Source organism: Melanostigma gelatinosum, assembly GCF_949748355.1.
Source record: "Melanostigma gelatinosum genome assembly, chromosome: 2".
In the NCBI taxonomy this organism is placed as follows: domain Eukaryota; kingdom Metazoa; phylum Chordata; class Actinopteri; order Perciformes; family Zoarcidae; genus Melanostigma; species Melanostigma gelatinosum.
This window is the reverse complement of record NC_136635.1, coordinates 17,613,548-17,640,792: the sequence shown is the minus strand read 5'-3', so window position 1 is coordinate 17,640,792 and position 27,245 is coordinate 17,613,548. Positions and strand designations below refer to the sequence as shown.

The following is a 27,245-nucleotide window of genomic DNA, read 5'->3' as shown; positions in this document are numbered from 1 at the left end:
CAATTGTGTAAAAATAATACAAAAGAACAACGGCTTTCTATTCATAGACATATGCAGTGACCTATGTGAAAATTAAATTATCAGAGGCCATCCTTCATCACTTCAACACATAAGAAGAGAGTGAAGAGACCTACCCTTGAAACACACTGTCATATTCTGCATACGTTATCGGGCTGCTGCTATCTCTGCAGCGAAGGACAGAGGATGTGGGCATGAAAGAAAGAAAGAAGAGACAGAAGCAGATTGTTTCTGTATATCTGTATGTGAACATTTTTCATTCACACATTTGCCATTTGAATGCTCGCCATCCTCTCCGAAGGTCATGGGTGATTGTACATGAGGCTTCTTACGTTTCACCTGCCGCAATGGTAGCTGTGAGGTCGGACGTCTGAATCAACCAGAAGAGAGGAAAGTAGAAGCTCGGCAGGGGCCACTGCATGTTCACCAAACAACAACGGGATGCAGGCTGTTTGTATTCATTATCTAAGATGCAGAAGGCACAATAGAAGCAGGCTGTTTGGTTTTATTGGTGATGTGCGGACAGGGCTATCTACTGAGGACCCTCTCTCCTCTGTTATTCTTCCAGTTACATTTTGCAATAATCATTATATCATCAAGTATTTTATGGGATAATTCCATCTTTAATTTATTCAAAGTTGACTTTAAGGCCAAGACAGCAAGAGTAACGAAAGTACCTAACTAATTAAGTTTCTCTCTTTCACCAGCGAGCACCGTGACACACACCGGCAGGCCACCAGAGGGGTCGACGAGACTCTGCAGGTCTTCCTCTGGGGTTTCTCTTCAGATCCAAAACGTTGCTTGTAGTTTTGAAGTGGGCGGAGACCTTCCTCTTCACTTCAACCAATAAGCCAAAAGTTGCCAGTGATGAGAAAAGTCGGTGGCAGAAGTGCGGCGCGATAAACTGGGTGTCAATCAGCGGAGAGCGTTCACCGGTGAGCAGCTACGCACGGCGACTGAACAAGCAGCGTTATTTTCTCCATGTTTTTCAAAACAATTTGCATGATTTCTCCTCATGTTTGATGACATTAATTGGAACTTATTTGATACGCTCTGTTGCGGTTCAACGTGGCTCCTTAATTAATTGGTGTTTAACTAAGTCTGGCCTCTATTGCCTTTTCATCAGAGTTGTGCCGTTTTGCTTGTTCCGGAGATACAACGATGGAGTGGCGCCAGCAGACCAGTGTCAGCTGTGAAGACGCGTTCAACGAGGCGCAACGCTGGATTGAGGTACACTGTTCACTTTCGCCTTCCGTTTCATTCGTGTGTTTGTGCTCCTCTTCACTTATCAACGCGCAAAACAGCCATGAAGATCAAGTGGTAACCCCTCGTGGAGAGGGGAATTGTTTTTTGTGCGTCAGTTGCAGACATTTCAGCCATTTAAACGAAAGAACAAACAAAACACGTGTATCGTGATAATTTAAACTAAACGTTCTAAACGGCTCTGACTCATTACTCACAAACTTACATTTACAGACTTGTCTTGAGTTCAAATTCGAAATATACCTCGATCAGACTCAGGTAGGAGTTTGCCTCCTGACACAGTGAGCCCTTTGTGAGACTCTTCTGTGGTTTCACAGATAAGTGATTTGACTGCAGCACTCACAGAGCCTCAGGCAAATGCACATTGAATTGAAGCAAGGCCGATAATAAAGTAATGTGAGGTTTGTTCTTTACTGTCACGGCCTCAATCTCCTAGTGTCATAAAAGCTCTTCCAGGGACAGGTGTTGCAAATTAGCATCCGCTAAAAACACTGATACTTTCATCTGAAAGCTGTTTTCGGCTTGTCAATTTATATTGTATCTCACCCGAACTGATAAACCATGAATATAAAAATAAATAGATGGTGTTAGTTAGTCTGAGATGTGGTGCAGGCAGGTTACTCCATGCACACATTGTGGGGACTGTGGGTTTTATGGCAATGCATTTTCTGGGTTGTTACAGGCTGCTGCTGCCAAAACATTGCTGAAGTTGTAATTCTCAAATCATAACTACCGGTAATGAATACAACTTGTAGACTGTGGGCACTGAATGTTGACCAACTCTAAATGGGACCATTAATGTCAATTGTGTCTGAGTGGATCATTATGAGAATCCTGTCCAGCGCGCTGTTGGCAGAAAGCCCATGCTAATTTTACCCCTATTCTCCTGCACCGACGGATGAGGTGTGTGAGTGAAGCAAAGCATGCTGCTTTCAAGGAAATGGCAAATGGTTTCATGAACTCTCCCTCGTGCAAAACAACATCAGGAACGTGTTGGCACCAATGTTCAGTGTAACAGATTGGAGGACAATAAGCTTCCATGCATTCAAGTGTCCAGAAATGGTTTTGGTTAATCATTGGCGCAGTACCAGCGGCAATTGCACGTAAATGTTTGCTCAATCCCTACTGGACCTGAGGATGGATTGAGGATGGATTGTCCTCTTCCACATTCTGTAAACGGATAATTTAGTCTCTCCTGGAACATGATTAGCACAGTGCCTACACTACCGAACCAGAGGAATTCATCCCTAAATGTAGTGCAGTTTACCTTTTTTAATACCTATAGGACTACAACTTACAATTCTTTACATTATTGATTTATTTGCTCAATTAATTGTTTTGTCAGGAATCCAAAGATATACACTTTAATTTCCCGTGTGACATATAGTCACATTTGAGAAGCTGGAACGAACAAATGTTTGTGATGTTCAAAAATAATTATTCAGTTATCAAAATAGTTGCAGATTTATCGACTGCAGCTCCAAATGTTACATTGCTCTGTAGGCATCATGTCTTGGAACTGGAGTGCATGGATTTAGTAACGATACCTGTATTTACATCCCAGTGGAGAGAATTGCTTTCTTTGATCCTTGTGAAATTTGGGAAATGCCCTTTTTAGCAAAAAACAAAGTTTGCAAGTCACACATATGGTTGAAATTCATTGAATAAAATGACCAATTAAAGTTGTGGTGCCATAGAACAGACAGTATCTTGACCAAGTGATTGTGTTAACCTGGCACTGCTTTGTTTGTCTGATTCCACTGAGAAGCCTCCGCCCGGTGCCCAGTTCTACCCAAAATGGATTGTGATTGTGGATTCCCGGGGGGACTAATTAGTGAGAAGAATAGCCTTTTGGGGGCCTCTGTTAGTTATGGAGCTGAACCTTAATAGCCTCATTTTTATGTCCTCATTACAAAGCCCACTTTGCAGTATGCTTGCTTCTGCCATGTAAAATCATTTCCTTTACATTTTTTTTCTTTGTTTTGATGGAAAACATATTTGCTGCTTTTTGTTTTAATGTTTGTTGAGCCCACTGTTTTGTTCTGTATATATTTTGTGACTATGTATAGAGCCTTGCTTTTGTGCAGTAGTTGGAAGGTTTTTCAGCTGAATCTTAACTCTATCCAGCTCACTTAATTTACTTTATTTTACTGTTGAACTACAAAACAGGGGGTGTGTTTTCACTGTGGGCTGAAGAATGACTTTAACTTCCACCAGGACCTTGTTTTCCTAATTTTTGCCATAGTTATGTTTTTTTCCCCACTAACAGCCAATGAACAGCTTTGTGCATAAAGGACCAAGTCATTCTTCAACAGTGAACCAAGCCCTTTAATTAAAATACTTTTAACACACGTAGAAACCTCACTGCACATTGTTTTTCTACAGTTCAATACTGCTATGTAACTTCATACCTGCAAACTTGTCGCTTTTTGGTGAAATTCGCCGGTTTGAATCAAAATATATCATCCACGTGAATCGTGTAGATCCGTAGAGATTTACTTTTTTTGGGGGGGGTCAACTGGCCAGCCAGCGTTTCTCAGATTGGAGTGAGACGAGGAGAAAAGGTGATCTTGTGATCTTCACAATAGAACATCTTTGATGTGTCGAGTCTTGGTCAATCAGCGTTAAGATGTTAAGATGATTTCTGCAACCATATCTGTCATTTTTGTGATTACGTTTCTTGATGCCTATCAACGTATGTGCCAATACCAGTATGCTTTTAGATATTTGCCAATAATAAAGGTGAATGTAGAGTATGAAATCCTATTGATCCACTTGAATGTGTCATTACAGCATTGACTATGGTCAAACATAAATGCAACAATCAATGGATGAATTGATCATTTCCTTTTTTAGGAAGTGACTGGAAAATCGTTTGGCTGCAACGACTTCCGTGCTGCCCTGGAGAATGGAGTCCTGCTTTGCGAGTGAGTAAACCTTTTTAGGATGTCACGTGTTACTTTCAGTAAATGTGACATGACTGAGGGAACCTCTGGTTAGAGAGCGTAGTTGCGCTCTGCTGTAGCCTCCGTGTCGGTAAACCTAACAAGACATATCCAAAGAATGAAATTACATGTTGTATAAACCATCCGATACGATTTTTTTCCACACCAACTTTCTATTTTTGTACCATCTTCTGTGGAGTGTAAGAATGAGCCCTTCTCTTCTAAGTAGCCATTGCACTTCATGACATCAGCCTGTAGCTGCAAAAAAAACAATGAGTCCAACGAATGCAGGTTAGCCCAGATGTCTAGTTAGCTTAAAGCTCATGGATATTTGTCTAACATACAATCAAACTGGTTTATGAACTAGTTTTTGTTGCATTTCCCTTTTTAATGAAATGTTATTGTTGGAATCTAATGTCTCTATTAACTAGCCCTGCTCTATTTAGCTTATTTTGTGAAATGGGACCCTGATGGTTCCACTATATATTGTTTCTAAATATGTGCAGCATCAAACTGGAATGTTCAAAAACTGTCTGCTTCTTATAGCTTGATCAACCGGTTGAAACCTGGCATCATTAAGAAAGTAAACCGGCTTTCTACTCCCATCGCTGGCCTGGTGAGTGTTTGGTTTTACAGTTATAGTGTGTGTCTGTGTGAGTAATGGGTAGCTTGGTGGAGTGGCGCAGGCAGCCTTGAGTGTCAAGCAAGTACATAAGAAAATAAAAAGGCACCTGCTAGCCAGGAAGTTTTGTGCATTTTGTGGTTTCCTGTTCAAGGCGCTGAGACAGTGTTGCCACAGTCTGAACTGATCCTGAAACTGCACTTCAGTGCGACAGCCCAACTGCTGATGTTTTTTTAATGTATTTGGCATAAATACAGATTTTTTTTTTTATTTGGGCTTCAGGCTGGGTTTTTGATGGCAAGTTTAATTGCCAGAACTGCCCAAAGCAAAGGGAGAAAGGCATGAAAGATGCATTTCCACCTCCCATCAGGGGCCAACAAACAGAATGAGCACAACAGTGGATGCTGGACTGAAGGTAGTGGGTGTGAGGTGCCGATGCAGCAGAGAGTCTGCAGTTACTTTGAAATCCTAAAGCACCCCACTTGTAGTTTTGCATGTTTTACCCAGCAACTAGAAAGTAAATACAGGCTACTTTACATTACCGCTGACATACCATAACATTGGCTACTATATATATTTTTTTGTGATTCATGTTATCAAAAAGGTTATTAGAACTAAGAGTATTATATTATATTATATTATATTATATTATATATATATATGTGTGTGTTTGTGTGTGTGTGTGTGTATATATATGTATGTTACATGTTGGACTCAGTTTTTCTATTTGCCACTAGAGGCTGCCTAAGCTTTATCTAACTAACTATCTAAGTGATGGAAGGGCTTACATTTATGGTGTAGAATAAGTAGAAACTGCCATTGTTAAGATAAATCATGCTTTTCTCACCTCAATTTTTAATGACTGAAAGTATTAATTGATTTCTTTGCTGAGATTGTGGCTGCTGCTTCCTAGTGTTGTCATGTAACTGAGGAAGCCTGTCTTTAAGTGAGCATAATGTTACAGGCAGCCCCAAACAGCGCAAATAAAACCTGCTTGTATTTTTTTATTTCAGCCAAGGGTCACTCACCACCTACAAATTAGAAGATTTATCTTTTTTTGGTTGCATTAAATACAGTAAAAACGAGAATCTGGTTACATAGTTAGTTTAACAAATGTTAATGAAAATGAACGTTCAATGAAAGTAAACCTGTAGGTCATCATGACATTCATTGAAAGCTTTAACATTACATTTAAAATCAGCGGTGGCTTTGACTTAACCTGCCATTCACCAATGTCTGATTTCAATGTGCAAAAGTATCTACAAGTAATTTAATTATTGCAGGCTAATTCATAATAATAATCAATGAATGAATTCAAACCGCATTGACGCGCTGTTCTGATTCTCTACCAGTTTTCTACCTGCACACATTTTTGCTGTCTGTCATTTTAATCTCCAGGATAATGTGAATGTATTCCTGAAAGCCTGCGGGAAAGTAGGACTGAATGTGTCTCAGCTGTTTCATCCAGGAGACCTGCAGGACCTGTCCACTCGTGCAACACTCAGGTACAGATGACTCACAGAAGCAGTGTCTCGTCAGGTTAAGTGAATGTGTACAACTGCCTCAAGCTGCAGGAGCTCATGCAGCACAGAGATGCACACCTCTTACTCTGAAGGTCAACCCACTTGACTAGTATGACTGCTTGATTCCATTGTTTGGCTGCGTGGAGCACATTGAACACTGAGGTGGTTTTAACTGCAATGCCTGTGCTGGAAAAAGTTTATAGTCCGAGTCTCACAGCTGCTTTGCATTTTTTAAAGGTATGAGTTGTGGTTGACGACAAGCTGCTGCTTTGTAGGAGTTGATAGCCTGTCTGCCTCTCTGTACATGCTGATAAGTAGCTTAGTTGCAAATGAGATGTCACTGTACATTCCCCCCCCCCCCCCCCCCCCTTAACAGCAGTATGCTTTAAATGGCGTTAGGAGCATCACTCTTCTGTATGAATATCTTTCTTTTTTTTTTAGGCGAGATGAAAGCGACCGGCGACTCAAAAATGTAAGTTTGACCAGAATGACTGCTCCAACATAAGTATAAAAAATGTTTTTCTATCATTCATATATTTTCCTGATTCCCTCTCTTGCCTATTGAGTTTTAAAACCTGAAAGGCAGCTCAGTCTTACGCTACTTTATGGAGTTAGTTGTCGACATGGTATTTTTACCAATAATCTGGCATTAAACCTCAGTCTGTGCCAAAATGTAGTTTTATGTTTCACCGCTATGGGTTAAACTGTGTGTTTGTGTGAGAGAGACTCATGCGAGTACTGCATGTGTCCACGCTTGTGTGCACGGCTGGTATTTTACATGTTTCGCAGTTTATGAGGTTGTTTGGTTATCTGGGAAGCCTCATTTGAATCACACAATAGCTGACAACACAGTAATGAGGCTGTTTGTCAGAGCACTCTTTCTTTGAAATGGGTGTCGCATTTTTCTTTGAATTAACCAATTAGGGTCAATTTGCATCCATTGAAATCCCCAGTTTTTGAAGTTGCAATACAGAGCTGAGCTTCACTGTTTTTACATATAGCAGTGATGCATTGTGGATTAATGTAGATGTGTACTGTTGCGCCCTAAACATTTACAATAAGTAAGGATAGTTTTCTGTACTTGGAGAAGCCTGTTTGATATTGCAAATATTGATTTTCGTCATTCTTACAGTTGCGTCATGTTCTATAGCACATGTGTCAAACTCAAGGCCCCCGGGCCGCCACATAATTTTATGTGGCCCACGAATCCGGCAGCAAAAAAAAGACTACTTTAAACGTCGCTTTAAAACTGAAATACTTCTTGCAGTTTCTCATGGGATTGGACTGAGCAAACGCGCCCTTAAAGGGATTTTCAGCAAGAAGCGGCTCTGGTGTAGAAAGAACCTTCGTTGAACAGCAACTGGAAAAATTGAGGCAGAGGGAAGAAAATGTAATGAAAGATGGGAAAGCGAATACATGTTTGTGCTTCAAAGAGAAAAAACGGTCTGTTCTGTGATTAGGCAGTGTCTATGATTAAGGAATACAATTCACGTCAGCACTTGTCTTCTTCATTAGCTGTTGATGAAAGCACAGACAAAACAGATACAGCGCATCTATCAATGTTTATAAGAGGCTGAAGGCAGACTTTACTGTCAGTGAGGAGCTCTTGGATGTAGCTGCCATGCACGGGATGACGGGGATTTCCTTTAAAAGTTTGATCTTTGATGGAGTAATGTGGGTTTCTTAACTCTAAATTAAAAGGATTCATGTTGTAACAGAAATGTGCTTAAATATATTTTTACATTTATATAACTGCAAGTACAATATTTTTACACTTTAATAAACAATCTAATGCAGAGTTATTTAACAATATGTTAGGGAGTAGTTACATTTATACGGTCTTACAGTTACAACCGGCCCTTTGAGGGCGACCGTGATGCTGATGTGGCCCAGAGTGAAGATGAGTTTGACACCCCTGCACTAGATGCTGTCGTGTAACACTTCACATCTACCTAGCTATAATGTCTTGCTACAATCATTTCTTTCTTCTTTGATCTCAAGGCAGGATTAAAAATTATTTCATGGTTTGCAAATGCTGAAATATATGAAAAAATAAATCATTCCCACTAGGATGTCAGAGCGTCACGATAACTTAAAAGATAAACCAATTGTTATGCTCTCAGGCTAGTTATTATCACATGTCACACAGCCACAGTGGGATAATTCCACATACATTGTTTACGGTATATGTACTCTATAGTGTCTGCTAATTGCCGTACACTGATTTGAATTAGGGCCAACGTTAACGGGGCCCGATGACAGATTTAAGGGTGCCTAAATAACTAACTGTCAATAAAATCACATGTGGCAAATAACACCATTAAATAGGATTAACCTTCTTGTTGTGTCCAGTGTAATGATTTGCTTTGCATGAGGTTGGTGGCAGGCCGTTAACGAATAATGAACACAACCTGTAGCTGTGCTTCAGACTTGCATGAGCCCATAATGCTTGTTTACGCTGAGGTATACAAATGAGGGAAAACTAAACAATTGTAGCTTCAATGATTTAAACGGGAGTATATGACCAACAGATGCTATTGCTTATTACAGTGACTCTCATTTGTGCTGAAAAACATGAAAGTAACCTTTCATTAGGTTGTATTGGTACACTACTGCGATGGCTAGAGCTGAGATAATGTCTGTGTTCATGCCTTCAATGGACCGGTAAGGTAGCAGCTACAGACACTAATCAAGCATAATGGGAAATCCATAGAGGTATTTATTACCACTCATAATCCTCGTCTTTTTCATCGAGCACTGTGCTATAAAATATTCATTCAATGATTCAAATCTCTCAAGGCCCTATGTGGATATTTTCAATCTGCTGACTGCTCTATGATGACTTTGTTAAGATACAAACAGAAAAATTCTGCCATGTAGTGTTGTGGATGATCCCTTTGCAACACGGACTGCTGCTCTGCCCTGAAGAAAGGCCGTCCGTCAAATAATGCCCTTCGCCTCAAGGCAAATGGGATACAAACCGTGTCCAAAGCGTTTTGCTAGCTCAAATAATACAGATATTCATGGTTCCCAGAGAAGAATCTACAGTTTATACATTTACCACATCTGTGTTTTCGTATCGTCATTGTAACTTTCCATTGATTTGTCGGGTCATATCTCTTGACTACACCAGTTGGAAATAGTTTTTGTCTACGTTGGCCTGGATCCTAAACTGCCAAACTGTAAATATACAAGTACGTTATTCTCAGCGGTGTGAGCTTTTCAGCTGGAGATGAGTTAGATCAGGGTGGGTGTTTCATTTTGTGCCATGGCCATATATGGGGTATAATAAGTGAGTAAAATAGACAGGCTGCTAAAAACCCTACACTTTCCTTTTTAGCAGGGAAGGGGAAAGAAGTTGTGTGTGTGTGTGTGTGTGTGGTCGGTGACGTTGTCCATTTACTCTCACAGGTTCTCGTCACAATCTACTGGTTGGGTCGCAAGGCTCACCTTGACGCATTCTACAGTGGTCCTGAGCTGAACTTCAAGGCCTTCGAAGGGCTCTTAGGGTTGGCCTTGTCCAAGGTGAACTGCTCTTCTAGGCTTTTAACGTAGTTGTAGTCCTTTATTTATTATTATTGACTTTAACTCTGCCTTCTAAATCCAGGCACTTGATGAGGGCAGCAATGTGTTTGTGAAAGAGTGCTGGTACCCAGAGAGGGAGGAATGTCGTCTCATGAGACCGAGCTACAAGACCCAGAGCTCTGTGGACAACATCGACTCTCTGGATTACAGAGCCCTCCACCGTAACAGTGAAGGTGTGTTTATCATTCTAGTCAGTGACCTGTGCACTCCACACCACCGGAATGAAGTGTGACTCCCTTTTTTGTTTGACTGTAAAGTGTATATAATTTGCTGAAATCACTTTGTAATCAAACACTGTGGCCAATAGTGACACGTTCTTTCCCTTTTGCTTTGAACTTTATTTTGGTGCAGTGAGTTTGACGGGGCTCTTTATTTTTTATTTTTTTGCAATCTGTCCTCTCTAAACAAACTGCTGATGCAACTTTTGCTAGAGGCGAAGACATCACATCCAATCCACAAACATTTTTTTCCTATGAGAACACCTACCTGCTACTGTCAGTCTGCGAAAGAAGAAATGCATTCATCATAACTCGTGAATTACAATAAGTTGATTGTTTCACATGCAACCAAGTTTTCGTTGGATGAACATTCTGATCGTCTTACTCAATGTGTCGTTTGTCTTCTCACGAATGTGCTTGGTCTCTGTGCACGTCAGCGATAGATTGTGGCAAGTTCCACACTGTGGTGATGAAAGTTTGTGTGATGAGACAGGGCAAAGTACTTAGCCGTGTGAAGACTCAGGCACTCACTAGAACGTTCTTCTAAGGGACACTCTTTATGCATTCTTGCCCTAGTCGGTTTTCTTTTTATTTTAGCTTGCGTTTCCCCTCGCTGTTCTCCAGACTTATATCCTTTTTTGTTTCTCATTTGTGCGGTCTCAAGGTTGTGGAAGTGACGCTGAAGCTGAGGAGGTGTTCAAGATGGAGACCACACAGCCCTCAACCCAGCAAAACAAAGGTTTCATCCCACCGCTGCCCCTCCGGAGAAAACAAGGACGGGAGGATATTGGAAGGGGCTGCGCTAGTCCACTCTCCAGGTACTGCAAATGTTTCGGCTACTGAGAGTTCACTGACTGCCACTAACTCACTTATCCATAGCTGCTTAAGAACTGTTTACACTTAAGAACTGTTTACACTTGATATGTATGTATGTATGTATGTACCCCTAGACAAGATAATTTTATTCCAACCGAATAAAACCGAAACGTACAGTATTTGGGAAACGGCTGTCATTCTAATATTGTATCTGGCAAAAAATGGTGTGAGGAGAGAATTGTGTTTAATAATATCTATCAATAGTACAATGACATGGATTGTTTTTGGTCAAAAACTCTGTATCAAATTTCAAGATTTTCAAATTAGTTGAGCACTGATCTGCTTTTTTCTATCGACTTATTTTTCTTCGCACAAAGCCCAAATCAGTGATGTGGAGAGACGTGCGTTCATGAACACAGCCGTCACAAGTAGACTCGGTCACTTTTACCCGGTGGGGGTTCTTTCCATATGATATCTATACCTTGTATTTCATCTTTCATGCGAGAATTACATCAGAACTACTTTGTCAATCTAGACTGAGTGATGTGCTTTTGTTTTTACCACTAGTTTGCAGCAGCCGGTCCATGATCTAGTTATCAACATGACAAGTGGACTTTTTTTTTAAAGTGCTTTTTTAGGTGGGTGAATTTTTGGCTCGGAATTTATTATGTGATTTTATATTATGGCTCTAGTTTAAAAACAGATATTCATTAAAGTGTTGCTCAACAATATAAGCGATGATCATGTACAATATTTGATTTGGCAGGCCAGTGTGTTGTCGGTGCTCTGCTTCGCTGTATTTCTCAACCACGCTACCTACCACTCCACTGCTTGGACCGTAACCGTCTCCTCAAAAAGCAGTGAATTTGCCTCCATGCATTAATCATCAGCCACACTTCCACCTTTTAACATTTTGGAGCAGCTCAGCGATCATTTCTGTGATACTCTGTGTAACTATTTTATCAAAAGTGATGTCTGTGTGATACGACATAGACGTGGGTATACCGCTCTTTGCCGCAGCATTGAAGATGCCCGTCTCTCCCCTCAACCCCGCCACACCGCGAGTCCTTCAGAGTGTGCCATTGATGAAGAGCTTTTCCTGAGAGCTCAGAGTGAGGACGACTCTGAGGATGATTATACTGACGCAGACCCGGTCCTTGATGACTTGTATTTCCGGCGAGTGCAGCAGACCCTTCATCAGACATCCAACAACCCAAACTACGACCGCTTCTTACCCCGTTATTGGACACCCGAAGAAGACACTCGTGTGCGCACGATCTACCTCGGCTCTCGGAGAAGACCCTGGTATCGTAAAATGCAAGGCTTAAGGTCTGTTGGCTGATTTTACTGCTCTTTTAAGCAAAGCTGCGTTGATGCGTTAGGATTTACAAATGCTTTATTTACTAATACAAGGCAAAGCTGAAGCTGCAGTTTTGTACTGTTTGTTTTAATTTGCACATTACACAGAAAACATTACATGGCTAGAGTGACGTTGACTGTACCTCGTTCAATGAAATCTAACATGAAACATTTTGTGTGTGTGGTGCTAAAATAACCTGCTGTGTGACATGGTTGCATGTGGTCCGATGTTTTCTGTCAACTATTGTTTTCGGCTATAGCGTTAGAAAAGTTACTAAATCCAGCTTAACTACAGCAGCAACCTAAATCCTAGTTTGCTAGGCACATGGGAATAGCTAGCACGACTTTGCAAGCAAGATGACGTAAGTTAACCGCCAAACCCAACATCTTTCAAATTTGTATCGAATTTCTTCTTTCGAAGACTTTCTGTGTTATTTTACAAGTTGTTAATGATGTACTCATTTCATGTATCTTCTATTCCTTTTCTTTGACAGTAGCCGTAAAGCTTTGGGCTCCTCCGTGGAAGTATTTGACTTCATTTGCCGGCTTTCGACATCTGCTACTGTGCAAAACATCTCTGCTACATCTGGAGAGCGTCAAACCATCTCTAAGAAGCTTTCTCCCGAACCTGAACATTCACTACTGTCCTAATGATCCACAGCTAATGACACAAGCTCTAAAACACTAACCTACTTGTTCTCTTCTCGTCATGTTGCAAAGTGCATTTGCAAATCTCTAATCCATCAGCAAACTATTTATTTGTGATATGCAAATTTTGCCCCGTTTATCACATAGATGTTTCATGAAGTTATCAGGAAAATTAAACATGCTTTGAATTCGTACTGCTACTGATTGTTTTCCTAGCTACTGCACTGTGTAATATCTGGCATTTATTCTGGCACCTTTTTTTTTATAGTGCTGATGTGAGGACTTTAACAGCATCATGCAAAGTGACTCATTAGTTCATAATGGTTAAACAGATGACTCGTGTGCCTTGTCGTACTTTGATAGCCATAACAGAGTCATGTAATTTATCACACCTTTTCTGCCAGCGTTGTGTTCCAGGTCACTCTCTGTGTGAGTCTGGCGTGTGGATAAATTGAGTGGATAAATAAACTAAAATATTGTGCATTCTTTGCACATTATTTCTGCCAAGATCTTTGTGTTACGTTTTATATTACAGCTGTGGGACTGAGGGCATATGTGTTGTATCTGTCAAATAATGTTGCCTGCTCGTAATCTATACGATGCCTCTTCTCTATGTAATGTGTTTTTACTTCACTTTAGCCCCTTGTCATTCCTGGCTTTTATTGTGTGTTACTATGCTGTTTTATCAAACCAGGTGCCTTATATTTAGATAATGGCGTTCATCACACTCTGCGTGTCTGTTTTCTTTGGTTATGTAGAGCATATCAAATCCAGGTCAGACCTGAGAGACCAGTTCAGGTCAACCCTGGCTGGATTTGGTGAGTCCCTCCGTTTTAAGCAAAGGTGTCTTGAGACCGCTCGCGCCATAACTGCTTTGTTGCTGCGTCATCAGTGTGCTTTTGTTTGTATTCAGCTTACCCACCTACCTAAATTGTGCTGTAAACATAATTTGCCTTTTCATAAGGATGAAGCACTCTGTATACCTCCCACTATCAATTTTCCTGACCGTAGAACTTATGACAAACTACAGGATTGTTTGTAATCAGTCTTCGTTCCGCCCATTTAAATCATGTCAGTTTTGATATACCACCTGCTTGCTAAATGCGGCTGTAAGTTATTTGAATGTCATCTGACACCCTCTGTTGCCCACAGCAGTGCTATTACGTGTTGCAAGTCATGGCTGTTGTGTTATCCAGACAGCAACATCTGCTGCGTTACTTGAATTGCATGCGACTCTCCTGCTTGCACTTTGCTATTCGGGTGCAGAATGTGTTGTGCCGCAGCTGTGAATACTGTGGCGCTCTGGCCTGCGATGTTCGGTGTGCTCTGTGTGTGATTGAGCTGACATGGAGCATGTACAGAAAGCAGCTGTTTGTGTGCGTTGCAATGCTACTATTCGTCATCGTTGTTCTGCTACACGGTGTTTGTTTGCTCTGTAGCTCTGTTATTCATTCCCATGTCCTGCCTCTTTGTCCGTCTGAACCAGGAGCAAATCACTCAGTGACATTCCGATGGTGTACCCTGTGCGTAAAGTTCCTGGTGGGAACACCATCTATGATTTGGACCACGACACGGACGTGGCAAGGGAGTGCAACCAAGAAAACAAACTGAAGTGTAGCGTTGCTGCCAAGGACAGTGAAGCTCAATGGCATGATGTAAGTCTAGAAAAGCCTTGCACCAAAATAATCTATGAGGTCCATTTAGCAGGAGTTGGTGAGATGTGCTCAAAAGCTCCCCATTTTCTTCAGCAGATGAAGGATGAAGTTTGCTCACTTGTCATCGAATTTTATATATATATGTTGGAATTTCTGTTTTTCTAAACACTTTTCTTCCATGTTGATTTAAAAATTGGGATTGATAGTTTAATCTTAATGTAGCAATTTGATCTGCTGAGGAAGATGTGTGATCGGAATGAGCGGAGCAAGACTTAGCATTACTATATCTGAGTGTGATCATGCCAGTAAATCTTGTTAAACTTGAGATTGTTTTGTCAACCAACCTAATGAGTCAAAAAGGAACTTTCAATCTCAACAAAATGTTTTTCCAAAATATGATCAGATGAAAGAGTTTTGAGCCTTCAAATAATTGTAACATTGCATTGAAGGTCTATGCAACAGGGTTTATCGGGTTGTGCATTTTGTTTCAGGACTTGACAAAGTGGAAGAATCGTCGCAGGAGCACCAAGTTTGACCCCCGCAGCAAATCACAAGATGGAGAGCATGTCGTTGACCAGATGGCCAATGGGGCCGTGATTCAATTTGAGAAGAAAGAAGCACAAGGCAGACTGCTAAGGTACGCTCCTGCAACAAATCTTAAGTTCAAGCTTCCAAACACTGTTGCTCCCAACAATTTATTTAAAGTGTATCTAAAGCTGCCGACCTTGCCTGATATCGGTTGAGTGAGTTCACTGTGGCGTACTCATGTAATATGACACATCCTCCCCCCCCCCCCCCCCCCGGCCATCTTTTTTGCTTCCTTTATTACATCTGCTTCTCCTTCCCCGTGTGACAAATCCCCAGAGACCAGCAGTCACCACGCAGGCACTACGCTGCCCCTCGTCCTTACTCCACCTCCTCTCCATCAAAATCATGGAGCTCTAATCTCCGGCCACATACTCGGGCTCTGCAGGCCCGCAGCTACTCCACAGAGGTATCATCAGATGGAGCCATGCTGGCCTCTGATGGGAACACCCTGGGAGAGGAGACCCACTCAGCCTCCTTGGCTTCAGATGGCGCAGTTACCACCCCTTCTCGAGACTATCCTTTCAGCTCCCAGACGCAAGTCAAAGCGCAGTGCAGCCCAGCTCCTCCCCAGCCCACAACTGAATTGGCACAACCAGAAAATGTTTTCACAAAGCAAATCTCCACTCTGAACACATCTTTACAGGTAAATTTGACGATTAAGTCGACCAACACCAGGGATCCTACTGAATCCATGTCGAGTCACCAGGAACCTCCATTCTGCGTTCCCACTTTGTGCCCCGCTGCTGTTTATCAGGCAGGAGTTGGTGCTCTGGAGGACTTGAACCACAAGTCCCAGGAGGAGGGCCAGAAGACATCTTGGGAAGCAGCCGTGGCGCAACGCAGAGGCCAGCGGGTTGCAGGCACCTACAACTACTTGTCCAGCACAGGATCGTGGTCCGGCTCAGCCAGCCTTCCTCGTGGCTACCGGAGGTCCGAGGGCTCAACTCGTCTCTCTTCTGCAATCACAGCCAGACCCTTTGGAACCAAGCAGTCTAGGCTGTCCTCGCTGCCGAGACTGTGCAACGTGAGTTCATTGGTTCTCACTGTTGCTCTTTGAATGTATTGGAGGTTAGTCAAATAGTCTCCGCACAGTAAGTCACCATTATGTGCTTGTTTCCTGTATTGGTTTAAAGAATACGTCTGGTTTTATTCTACTTTTTTCTTTTTGTCAAAAAAGCCATTTGACAACCAAAACTATCTTTTAATAAATTATTTTATGAATTTAAAATAAACAGCTGGGCACTGTACTTTTAATCAAACATTACTCAAATGGGGGTTTTGGTGCATTTGTCTGGGACTAGTTTCAGCCGGCACGTTTGTGCCCTAACACGGATTTAAGTCAACAGGACAGGAAGTGGGATAAACTCAAAATAACCTACAACTCCCATGGTCATCATAAACGAGGAAGATGTCACCTGGTGCAGCAGTGGGGCTTGATGTGTTTTTAATAGTGTAGCTTTCTATGTTGGGATAAACCATAGATAGTGTTTGTCTTGCTCTGTGAAAATGAATGTGTCAAAGATTTTAAACTAGAAGAACTTGCCACCTGCTGATTTTATGTTAGTCTGGATGGTTATAATCCAGTCTTGATGGAAGGTTAGTGCTCAGGAGGGACTTGTTTAGTAAGCCAAGAAGGCTCAAGCTAGTTAATGTAATGAGAGCATTTCTTGTGTGTGTTGGGGGGGCGTGTGTGTGTGTGTGTGTGTGTGTGTACTATATGTAAGTGAGCTTGTGTTACCGGTACCTTTGTTTTCTTGGATCGCCCTCATTAATATTAGAAATGCTGGTGCACCATTGTGAACGGTGTCGACTCAGTACAATAGTCCACATTTCTATTTTCACATTCAGTACCAGCTGGCTTAACGTCAGTACAGTCTCATGTCAAATGCTGCAGAGTACATCTTGTTGTTGTTGTTAATCTCCAGGTAGACAAAAACGAAGGTCGGCTTTTGAAAAGTGAAAAAGAAGAGTCTTTTTCTCCAACCACCAAATCGTCACTCAAAAGGCAGAATGCGACCGCCCATCTGAAAGGTCAGCACCAGGCCTCAGTCAGACAGAAGGAAGCTAACCAGGTGAAGCAGAGTGGCACAGAGCAGAGGGAGGCGGTGAAAGGTGTCACATTCTCCAGCCAGACCAAAGGCTACAACTATCAGCCCTGCTCCCAAACCAAGATGGTACCGCGGCCGTATTCAAACCCGCAGACCCGCCATAACAAAAGCTCGACCCTCCCAAAGGTATGCTGGATTCAGCATGCAGCATTTGTACTGTGTATATATCGATGCAACTTGGTGAAACATGTAATGTTTTATTCTCTGATTTTTTTTTATTTATCAAACCGTACTTCGATAATCAGGGTTTATCAATTTCAATTATCGGTCAGTGATGGGGCCCGTTGATCAATAGGAAAAACTAAATGAGCCAAGTTTGGATTAGAAGATCCGAGCAAATTGATGGAAAAATAATCACTTTTCCAAGTAGTCTTCAGCAATTTTTACTATGAGGCAGCAATCTGTTGATTAAGGCAAATAAATAAACAGGCCTCATTGTTGTCACTGCCTGAGATGTCATGATCAGAGGCATGCAGAGCAGAAGGTGCAATCAAGAATTTCCATGTTGTAAATATTTAAACATGTCTTACTCTTTATGTAATGAGCAGCTTTTAGTGTAGACCAAAACATTCATATTTTTGGAAAAGCAAGTCAAACTTGGAAAACTGAGGTAAATAGACACGGTGCAAACATTTATATTCTTCGTGTCTTCCTTCACCCACACAGGTGAATCAGCCTCTAATCAGCAAAGTGAAAACACCTGTGTGGGTGTGCAGGGCCGTCAACGATATTAGCCCTAAAATGCCCAAAGCTAATAATGACCTTAATGTTTGAGGTGGTTTTTAATATTCTGCCTTCCTTATTTGAGTAAATGAGGGTTGAAAAAACGATTTTTGATATAATACTGAACCAAAACCTGAACGTTATAAACTTCCCAAAGACGGCATTTGTTGCAGGGCTGCCGTGATTGCGCTGCATTACACATAATAAACTGGTCTCTCGGTGTGTATTTCTTACTATATGGATCTAGTTTCCACCAGGAAGCACCGGACATTGGATCACAGGGTGTCACCTTTACGTGTGTGTGTGTGTGTTTCAGGTGGATCACAGTGACATGAGAGTGAGCCTGACTCTTAAACCCAACAGTAGACCAGACTTCGGTCTCCAGACTCATTGGGACTCCACAGGCGTGAGAGTTAAATTCATTCAACCTGGTAAGAATCTTGCTATATTTATCTGTGGATTGCTGAAATGTTGGCTCACTGACATCCCATTTATAGTTAGTCTGACAAAGTGATGACTCTTTAAACCTCTTATTGTAGAACAAGACAGACCTCTTTGTTTCGGTGGTGGCAGTGCCACATTGTGCTCTCAAGTTGTTGTTGTTTTTTGCTTCCTCAAGAGAACGTTTGTTCTAACATCCTGCACCTACAAAAAGAACAGTAGTTCAAGACCGTAACAGATTTCAGAATAGACTGCGCTTAGACAATTGTCACTATTGAAACAAATTGTGTCTGGGGCAGTTTGTTGAGAGCGAAGATGAGCAGCTTCTCATGTGCCTGGAAAAGGAGCAAAAATACTATTTTTTTTTATTTTTTTTTAATGCCAAAAAAGAAAAGTCTTTATATAATTTGGTTAATGGCATGTTTATGTTTAATTTGTGTGCATTTACTTTACATGCATAAAGCTACAAATTGTAGCAAGTGATTTAAAAGTCAACTATGAATATTTCATTAGAAGTGAGAGGTGTCACTTCCTCACTGCGGCTTACTGGCCTACTTTTCAACTTGGAACAGCAACCTTGTCCTCAATACTGCGTCTCAGTTTGTGCTAAACAAATCATTTCTGAAGTCTCTCTCTCTATCTATCGCTCTATCGCTCTATCTATAGATATCTACTACGACGGCATGCTTATATATATATTTATTTAATGTTTCGCTGTCTTCATATGCCCGCCCGTCCCCCCTCCTCAGGCAGTCCAGCAGAGCTTTGTCAGCTGTGTGTGGACGATGAGATTGTTGCTGTTAATGGAATTGCAGTGGCACACATGAACCACAACCAGTGGAAGGATAAAATGACATCGTCCATGCAAGCCGGCAATCTGACGATGGCCATTCGGCGCTATGGCAACAAGGGTAAGATAATGAGCCAAAGAAGATAGTCTTGATTATTACCACCTTGGTTATGGTCAAACGGTGTGGCCTTGGTGTTGATGGCTGGTTGTTCCCGTTAGATTGGCGCACCAGTGAAGGGAGTCATCACAAGCCAGGCCAGAGCAGGATGACCCTCAATCTGACTGCCGCAGCGCCTGTTCTGATGGGTTCCCCCGATCTCCATGCAAACAGTGGTGCCTCGACAGACACCGCAGTCAGGAAAGTGTCCAAATTGAATGGGCAGGCCGACAATGTGAGCAATGTTTTAGCCAGTTATCAGTTCAAAAAGGATACACAGAACTTCTGTTAGTGCAGCTTAATAAGTGGTGCTCATCGGATGAATCTTGGTGTTCTTTCACCTGCCCAGGTTTTACAAGGTAAAGTCATGCATGGCGAGCTCGCTGACAACCACAGGACAGTCAGAAGTAAAGGTAATAAGAATAAAGTCTGCACAATATCACATGACTAACTTATTTTGCCAATAACTCCTTGTAAACGGTATGAATTGATGTAGTTTCTCACCTAATCAATCCTTCCTCTTCATATAGATTATAATAATATTAGCAGGACAAATCAGAAAAGGAGGGCAGAATTTTTCAAACTGAAAGGTAAAATTCCAGTTTGAACTTGCACTCCTTGTGTAGCAGCTTTGGTGGCTGGTGCTTTGCTGAGTTAATTGTTGGGTATTCATTTAACGCTAATTTTTAGAAGGGAGCCGCTGATTTCAAAACGAATCGTAAGATGCACAGTGATTAGATGAGTTTTTGCTTTAGTACCATCATAATTAAATTAGTACTTTTAACAGGGTTTTAATCAAAGCACACTAAGTACTAGCTAAGTATTCAAGATGTAGCATTTCTATAAATAATTGCTTTTGCAAACTGGGGCCGTCTTTGCTCAACTTTGCCTAGCAACCACAGAGCTGACGGCACGGACCATGTCTCTAACGTACCATTTATGGTGCGCAACAGATGCTTCATTTACTGCTCGGCCTTCTGCTCAATGAGTGATTTGTGATGCTGTCTGTGGTTGTTAATGAATCTGATGTGTGTCCTGTAACAATGGCGTCTCTCTTTTGGCTCGGCAGGATTCAGCTCATGGGTTTACTTGTGTGGTAAATGTTTGCACTGCGTGTCGTGAACATCAACATATGAACAAAAGCAGATTTGTGTTGCCATGCAGTGTGTGAATACTCGTTCTTTGAATTTACGACGGCATGCTTAAATCTTCTGCTCGGCTGGTTCTTTTTCAGTAGCTCTGTGCAGTGTCTTTAGGCTGGGGATGCGTGAGCAGATAGGTGAGCTGATCCTTGGTCAAGTATGTGAGGAGATGACTGTAGTTGAGATCGAATCCACAGCTGTCGTTTGATGTTTAATGACCAAATATTTTAGCCAGTCCTGCAGGTCAAGCTCTACACAAGAGGATAAACAATAACTGTTAATTTTGTCGACATGTTTGTGTTTTGGTCGACAGTGAACATTGTTTTGCAGTCACTTAGGCATCTAGCACGGCTGCACACGTAACTCTTGTTTACTATGAAGTGGCCTGCTAACCCTCCAGCTCTGGAGTCAATGCAATCTGTACGGTTCATGTTGATACTGTTTCTGGCTACGGCTACGGCCAAAGGTTTTGTGCCACATAGGAGGATGCTGCAAAAATGGATAATCCATCGGGTCATCCACTGCATTTTCAAAATGCTTTGGATTCTCAGTCTTCTAATGTGTCCCCAGCCTTTGTGTGGCGTGTGATTGTAGTCTTCATGTCATTACACACAACTTGATCATCTGTAGGAGCTGCTGTATTGCGTTCTCTCTGCTGACTTGTTGTTTTCCCACACAGGAGGTTCAGAATCTGCAATATCTGATGTAAGTTCCCACGCCGCTTGATCAAAGGATGTTTGCATGCATGTTCAAACATAAGTTATGCATGTGTGTTGAAAGAGTTTGTGCTGCAGTGTGATCGTGTTTGTGCATCACCAGCTCCAGGTGCCATCCCTCAGCCGCTCCTGCTCCAGCTGGTCGTGGGACCCTGAGGAGGATCGAAGGCGTCAGGAGAAGTGGCAGGAAGAGCAGGAGCGCCTCCTACAGGTGAAGACTTTTATTTTTTTCCAGACAGAACTACAGCACACTCCTTGATAACCTTAATCATCTTAAATTGAAATCAACATGCAAATATGTTGGTGCTTGTTTTTTCAGGAGCAATATCAGCGGGATCAGGAGAGGCTTGAATCACAGTGGCAGAGGGCACAACAAGATGCAAAGGGGGAGTTATGCAGGAAGTCAGGGGTAATGTCCAGTGGTCCTCTGAGCCTTTTCCAACCTGCACAACATTTTTAGTTATAACTGGGTGATCATGAAATATATTATATCAGCTTTTCGCAATAGAAAAAGTTTACCCCACAAATGTATAACGATAACTGTAGACTGTATTGCAGTCAGAAACCCGTATTGTCAATATGCTGAGGAATACCTGTGTCTCTAGTTTGTGGTTGTAAAGTTTCATGAGGCGGTGATTATCCCAAAGGTCATTTTATACGGACGCGTCACGTTTCAAAAAGTAGTCTCAGTATGTGAAATGGCTTCTATGGGGGACTAAGGTCACCACACATGAATCCAACTGGCTCATTGAATCCGAAAGTCTCGGCTTTCCAGTCAAACCCAATTGATGTAATTCCAAGACTGTTTAGGGAGCCCAATATGCAGACATTTGAATATTGTATTCTGATATCTTGAGGTGAGAGGCCAAGGGACCCCTTTGAAAAATTGCCATGCCCATTTTCCCTGACCAACATTTGGCCTAACTTTGGAGCGTTGTTCATCCTTTCCAGACAAGCTAGCAGCCAACAGTATCTTCACTCTGGCTGTCAGACTATGCCCACTGCAGCCTGCTAAAGATGGTAATTGTCTCGCAGGGTTAGGAGAAAGCTACATGCATAACTAGAATAATTGCTTATGCATTTTTCCCGTGCCGTCCAGAAGGTGTTATCTCTCCGCCATGATGCCCGATTCCATGTGAATGCAGCATAATCTGTTTCCTTCAACATTGTTAGGTTCAAGTAAGAGTTGGTTTTAATCAGCAGCTCTGACACTCGTGCTGACAGTAACAAGTACAACCTGCTAAACTTCACCTTTACTGCTTATTACACGTTTTCTGGTTTCCTTCAAATTCCTTTTTCCGGAATATCACAGGATTCGTGTTAGAGCCCCCTGACTCACATCAAATATCAGTGCTTTACATTGTTGCTATAGCGCCTCATTTCTTTTCTCGGCTTTCTTTGAATGCATTTGAAGCAGAACACCTTTGAGATGACTGATGGTGGTGAGAGCCCTGCCAGCACCCAGCTCTATGTGAATGGATTGACAAACAAAACCAGAGAAGAAGAGCAGAGCCGAGATGAGCTGAAAGAAGCGGGATCGAAACCTCAAAGTAATGCACAAGTAGAGCAGCATGACAAGAATTCTGAACACCCCTGGTAAATCTATTTTTTTTCTCCCCAACATTGTCGGCTCTTTTCCATCCTTGCTGAGTGTAACAGTGTTATGTGTGTGTGTGTGTGTGTGTGTGTGTAATCACTGTGCTGACTATTGAATGAAAGATTGAGAATTTTTATTTAGAAATTCTTTAACATGACCTGTTGTTTTTCCCTCCCTGACTTGTCGTGATCTCTTCTACATTGCTGCGGTTGCTGAACCTGCTGGGCTTTCTTCTGCTTTCGCTGGGCCTTAATGCTTCTCAGGCTGTCCCTCGGGGCTAAAGACTCCTGTGGTTTTGCTCAGCTGTCTCTTGCACACAGGTCAGGACTAGTTATCATCAAATAGTTTTTTATGTTTAGCTTTGGGCATAAATGTCCCTGTGTAGTATATCGGTCTGGTTGTCTGCAAGCCGAGCACAGTATCGTTTGCTCAAAGACAATTAATATGACACAAGGTGATTAGTCATTTTTGTGAAGTGGGTATTATTTACAACTATCTTTACCTCTTGTGAAAAGAAACCACCTGGAAGCTAACGTCAGCATGCAACCAGCGTGATGCTGAAAGCCCAATTATTAAAAACCAAGAAATGAAAATCATATTCAAGTCATTTTCTTTCTTTGTTTCCTTCCACAGGGCAAAGTCCATGTCTACCCCAGCATTAGCCGGCCCCCACAAACTGGCCACAGGTTAGTCTACCCTCTCTGTCATGATATTCCCCCGTCTGAGGTGATGTAACATTACTGGGCTAACCCGCCAAGCTTTGTGGTTCAGGTGATGAGAGGAAAAGAAGAGGACAGTCTGTGTCTAACGCTGAGAAAGACAGGCAGCAGATATTGGAGGAGATGAAGAAAAGGACTCAGCTTCTGACTGACAACAGCTGGATACGTCAGCGCAGCACCGGCTTTTACAAGGAGCCAGTCTATGTTGGGGTTCCTATGAAGAGGTGGGTGTATTGGGACTCCACCGCACCTTTTTTAGGCAGCTGTTTCAAATCTTTCGGTTATGACATTTCTTCACTGTTTTTTTCCCCCTTAAGCCTCTTTACTAACGTTTGCTGAACTGACGTCTGCTCTGCAGGTATGAGTCTCTGGACGACCTGGATACTTTGCGTCGGTACCCTCTCTCAACCGCTACATTCAGTTACCCTCGTCCACAATCTGCTGCTGCAGGTTACTGTGCTCCGAGTAGGAACTCCTCCTCCCGCTACAGCACTGGAGCAATATTATCCCAGAGAAATGCATTTGACTCCTCTCATCATGGCAGGTACGCAGTTCATTTGAACGTAGAGCCTTTCTCTGTTTTCTTTATGCTGTCATTCATTTTGGCCTCACATGTGCTGCCCCAGGATGTCCAGTGGCAGGAGGACTTGCTGTGTGTGTGAGCGTGTCCTGGGTATTGGGGCAGTGATGGTCATAGAGAGCCTTAGTCTCTGCTTCCACCTCGCCTGTTTCCAGGTGAGAAGTCATGACCAGGTTAAGGTGCAGTCACAGTAGCTCCAATCCTTGCAAATAATTACTCCATCCCTCATTTATCAAGTGTTTTTGTTACGAGCTCAGTCAATCTCGCAGGTCTTTGTTCACCGTTGTTCTGTAAGTTCACACAGTGTAGTCTGACGTCACCTTAACACAGTATTACACTGAGACTAAAAACACAGCGTCTCCTTTCACCCGTTATGCACATTCTGACTTTGTGGATAAAAATAGTGGGTGGAAGCACCAGAAAAAAAAAGTCCAGATATCGCAGAAAGGTTTATCACATTTTGTTTTTATCGATATGCCAACTTTTTCACGTCAGTAAAGTGCAATGAAACAACAAATATATCATGACGTACTGTGTACAAATCATGTGACCTCAAACAAATAGTCAGGTCAAGCTCAGTCAAATGTATTTATAAAGCTCATTTAAAAGTGCATTTCCTCAATTGGCCACTTAAGGCTGGCTCCAAAATTCATGACAACTGTACGGGGATGAATAAATATATAACTGACCCGTTTAAATTATATTAAGGCTTAAAGTTGGGAAAGTTGAGTGACGGGTAGGTGCTGTCTCAAGTTGCTGGCGGCTAACTGTCTCCTCTGCTGCGTCACCTTGGCCCGCCTCGGCTCCACCAACAATCCACGTCTTTGCCTGTTTTTGGATTAGCCTGGAAGTTAGGCTGTGTCCTCATTGCCAAGATGGCGACAGCAGAAGACACTCGTTTAACGGAGACTCAACCATGTTTTATTGAGTCTATGGTGGAGACCAAAGTGCTTTACACAGATATTTTAAATACAATTGATGCGTTAGAATAAATAAATAGACAAAATATGCTCTTACTAAATAATGGCTAAATGCATGAAGCGTATGGCCATATGAATGAAGTTTTCCACATTCTTTTTATTGGCTCCACCAGCTGTGGATGCACCCAACTCCTAATATTCACATAACGGTGGTGAATGGTAACACGCGTTCATTTGCATTTTCTCTTGCTGATTATTTTGAAATTCATTAAAAAATGATTGTTGCTACACTTGGATGGAAACTTGACGAGAGAATGCTTTACACCCACGATCATGCTACCCAATATGTATTGCGTACGGCAGAACCGTGACGGTCTTTCTTATTGTGGGGTAAAATTCATTCGACTGAAGACTAATGTGACTGCACCTTAACGGGGTCATTAGGAGTCTCGTATCTGTAGTTGGAATCAAATCCACCTAATGGGCATCTGCTAGCAGGAGCATTTCAGACAGCTTTCTATACTTTCATCTTTCCTAAACGTGCGTTTCCTGATCGGTGTACGACATCTGGCCTGGTGGTTATGTCTGGTGTCGTAGTCCTGTGTGCTTTTTCTTTGTTGCTCTCTAGTTTTCTGCATTTGGCTGGTTTAGCGGGAGAAGCCAGCCTGCTGTCCTGCTTACTGTGAAAATCTCTGGCAGAGGACCCCCGCATTTAGTCACCTACGTTCATTAGCATGTAGATGTGAAAATCACTTCTACATCGCTCTGCTCCACATGAGCTACAGACGCACATAACACCCATAGAATATTTATATACTATGTGCAAACTGAGCTTAGTTCTTTGTTTGGGTGGCGGACAATGTGGTGAAATTATTTAGACGTGAAAAGCCCACATTACAGGTCAGCTGGAATTCTCTTTTTCTCCCGCTTCCCCTCAGTGTGTGGGCTGCCACCGACATCTCGGAGGAACTGAGACTGGAGTCCAGGTTCGAAACCGGAAGCCCCACTGTGATCCCTGCTATTTCCAACTCAAGTGTGAGTGTTGGTCTCACTTTGTTTTGTTTTTTCTGAATCAATATAATTGTTCTTTTATGGCCGATTTCCTTGCCGTGAAAAATAGGAATGACTCCTAATCATGTACTTTGAACCAAATGTACTTGGACGGCGCTGAACAGCTGTCAAGGAAACTTGAATTTAATTAGCTTGTCAAGTAAAAATCAAACTGTATTCTTAATAAAGCTTATTACCATTTTAGCCGCTGCTGTCCCCTCCGTGTGACCAACATGCTGTACTCTAGATCATAGAGGGAGCAGCCGGATCACTGGGAACTTCTGTTGGATAAAACTACGAAAACAGTGGAAACATCGTCCACACAGCCAAGCTATGCCTTTTGTCTACAACAATAACTGCTGGTAAAACCATAAACGCTCTGATGTGACATAAAATGTTAACAATCTGTGGATCCACATGCAAAGTAGAGATTTAATTGCAGTTTTTAAATCAAGTTTGGTAAATGTGGTACTTAGTTTTTGTTCTTTTCTGCTAATGTTTCCAATAAAATGTAGGTTTAATGTCTAAAATAAAGTAATTATGGGAATTATTGTTTGATGAATGCTTTTAGTTTAATGTTTTTGTTAGTTGTCATTTCCTTGTCATAATTGATATTTGTCAAATAGTACATTAAAGATATTTCATGTTTATGTTTTAACTTGTACTGAAGCACTTTCTGTTCTATTGTAATCTCACCAAGTGCCCTTTGGGGTGAATCAGGGGTATCTATAATGCATGTATTTCTCATGTAAAAGTAAGAATCTAACTGAAACACTTGTCAATAAAGTGCACTGAACATAATCTGAGGGTTTTTATTTATTTCTTTGTGTACCACATGGGGGCATCATTGGTCTCACGGTAAAACATAAATGTTTGTCTCATACCGTTTGTAGAAATGTAATTTGCATATGCCAAAATGATAAAGTACCAGTTAGGTCTGTAGTGTACAATATGACTATTTTAATGTTCCGAAATATTACATGACTGTACAGTTACTGGCCAGCGTGTAAGTTTCTGATGCTACTTCCTTTCATACATGAAATAGTTTACTGAGTTTACTGT

At 41.9% G+C, this 27,245-nt stretch overlaps 1 protein-coding gene across 2 annotated transcripts; it reads left to right on the top strand.

The window, feature by feature from the left end:
• Window positions 1–1,179: 1,179 nt before the first annotated feature.
• lmo7b (LIM domain 7b) lies at window positions 1,180–26,873 on the top strand (the record flags this gene model as incomplete). 2 transcript variants are annotated; one of them, XM_079284801.1, is made up of 28 exons in its annotated part: window positions 1,180–1,248; window positions 4,138–4,208; window positions 4,773–4,842; window positions 6,247–6,353; window positions 6,813–6,843; window positions 9,783–9,896; window positions 9,979–10,129; window positions 10,839–10,992; window positions 13,756–13,815; window positions 14,484–14,652; window positions 15,144–15,289; window positions 15,517–15,883; window positions 15,995–16,264; window positions 17,166–17,474; window positions 18,388–18,502; window positions 19,262–19,423; window positions 19,522–19,694; window positions 19,809–19,872; window positions 21,281–21,306; window positions 21,421–21,528; window positions 21,637–21,726; window positions 22,735–22,913; window positions 23,178–23,234; window positions 23,548–23,600; window positions 23,686–23,857; window positions 23,992–24,177; window positions 26,072–26,168; window positions 26,389–26,873. In XM_079284801.1, 28 exons carry the CDS (start codon window positions 1,180–1,182, stop codon window positions 26,428–26,430), a joined length of 3,612 nt encoding a protein of 1,203 aa, XP_079140927.1. In that variant the 3' UTR covers window positions 26,431–26,873. The 2 variants fall into 2 exon arrangements, with proteins under 2 accessions (XP_079140927.1, XP_079140926.1); XM_079284800.1 differs by lacking the exons at window positions 1,180–1,248; window positions 4,138–4,208; window positions 4,773–4,842; ... (2 more) ...; window positions 9,783–9,896; window positions 9,979–10,129 and adding an exon at window positions 11,984–12,319 and having other exon boundaries at window positions 10,728–10,992.
• Window positions 26,874–27,245: the final 372 nt, after the last annotated feature.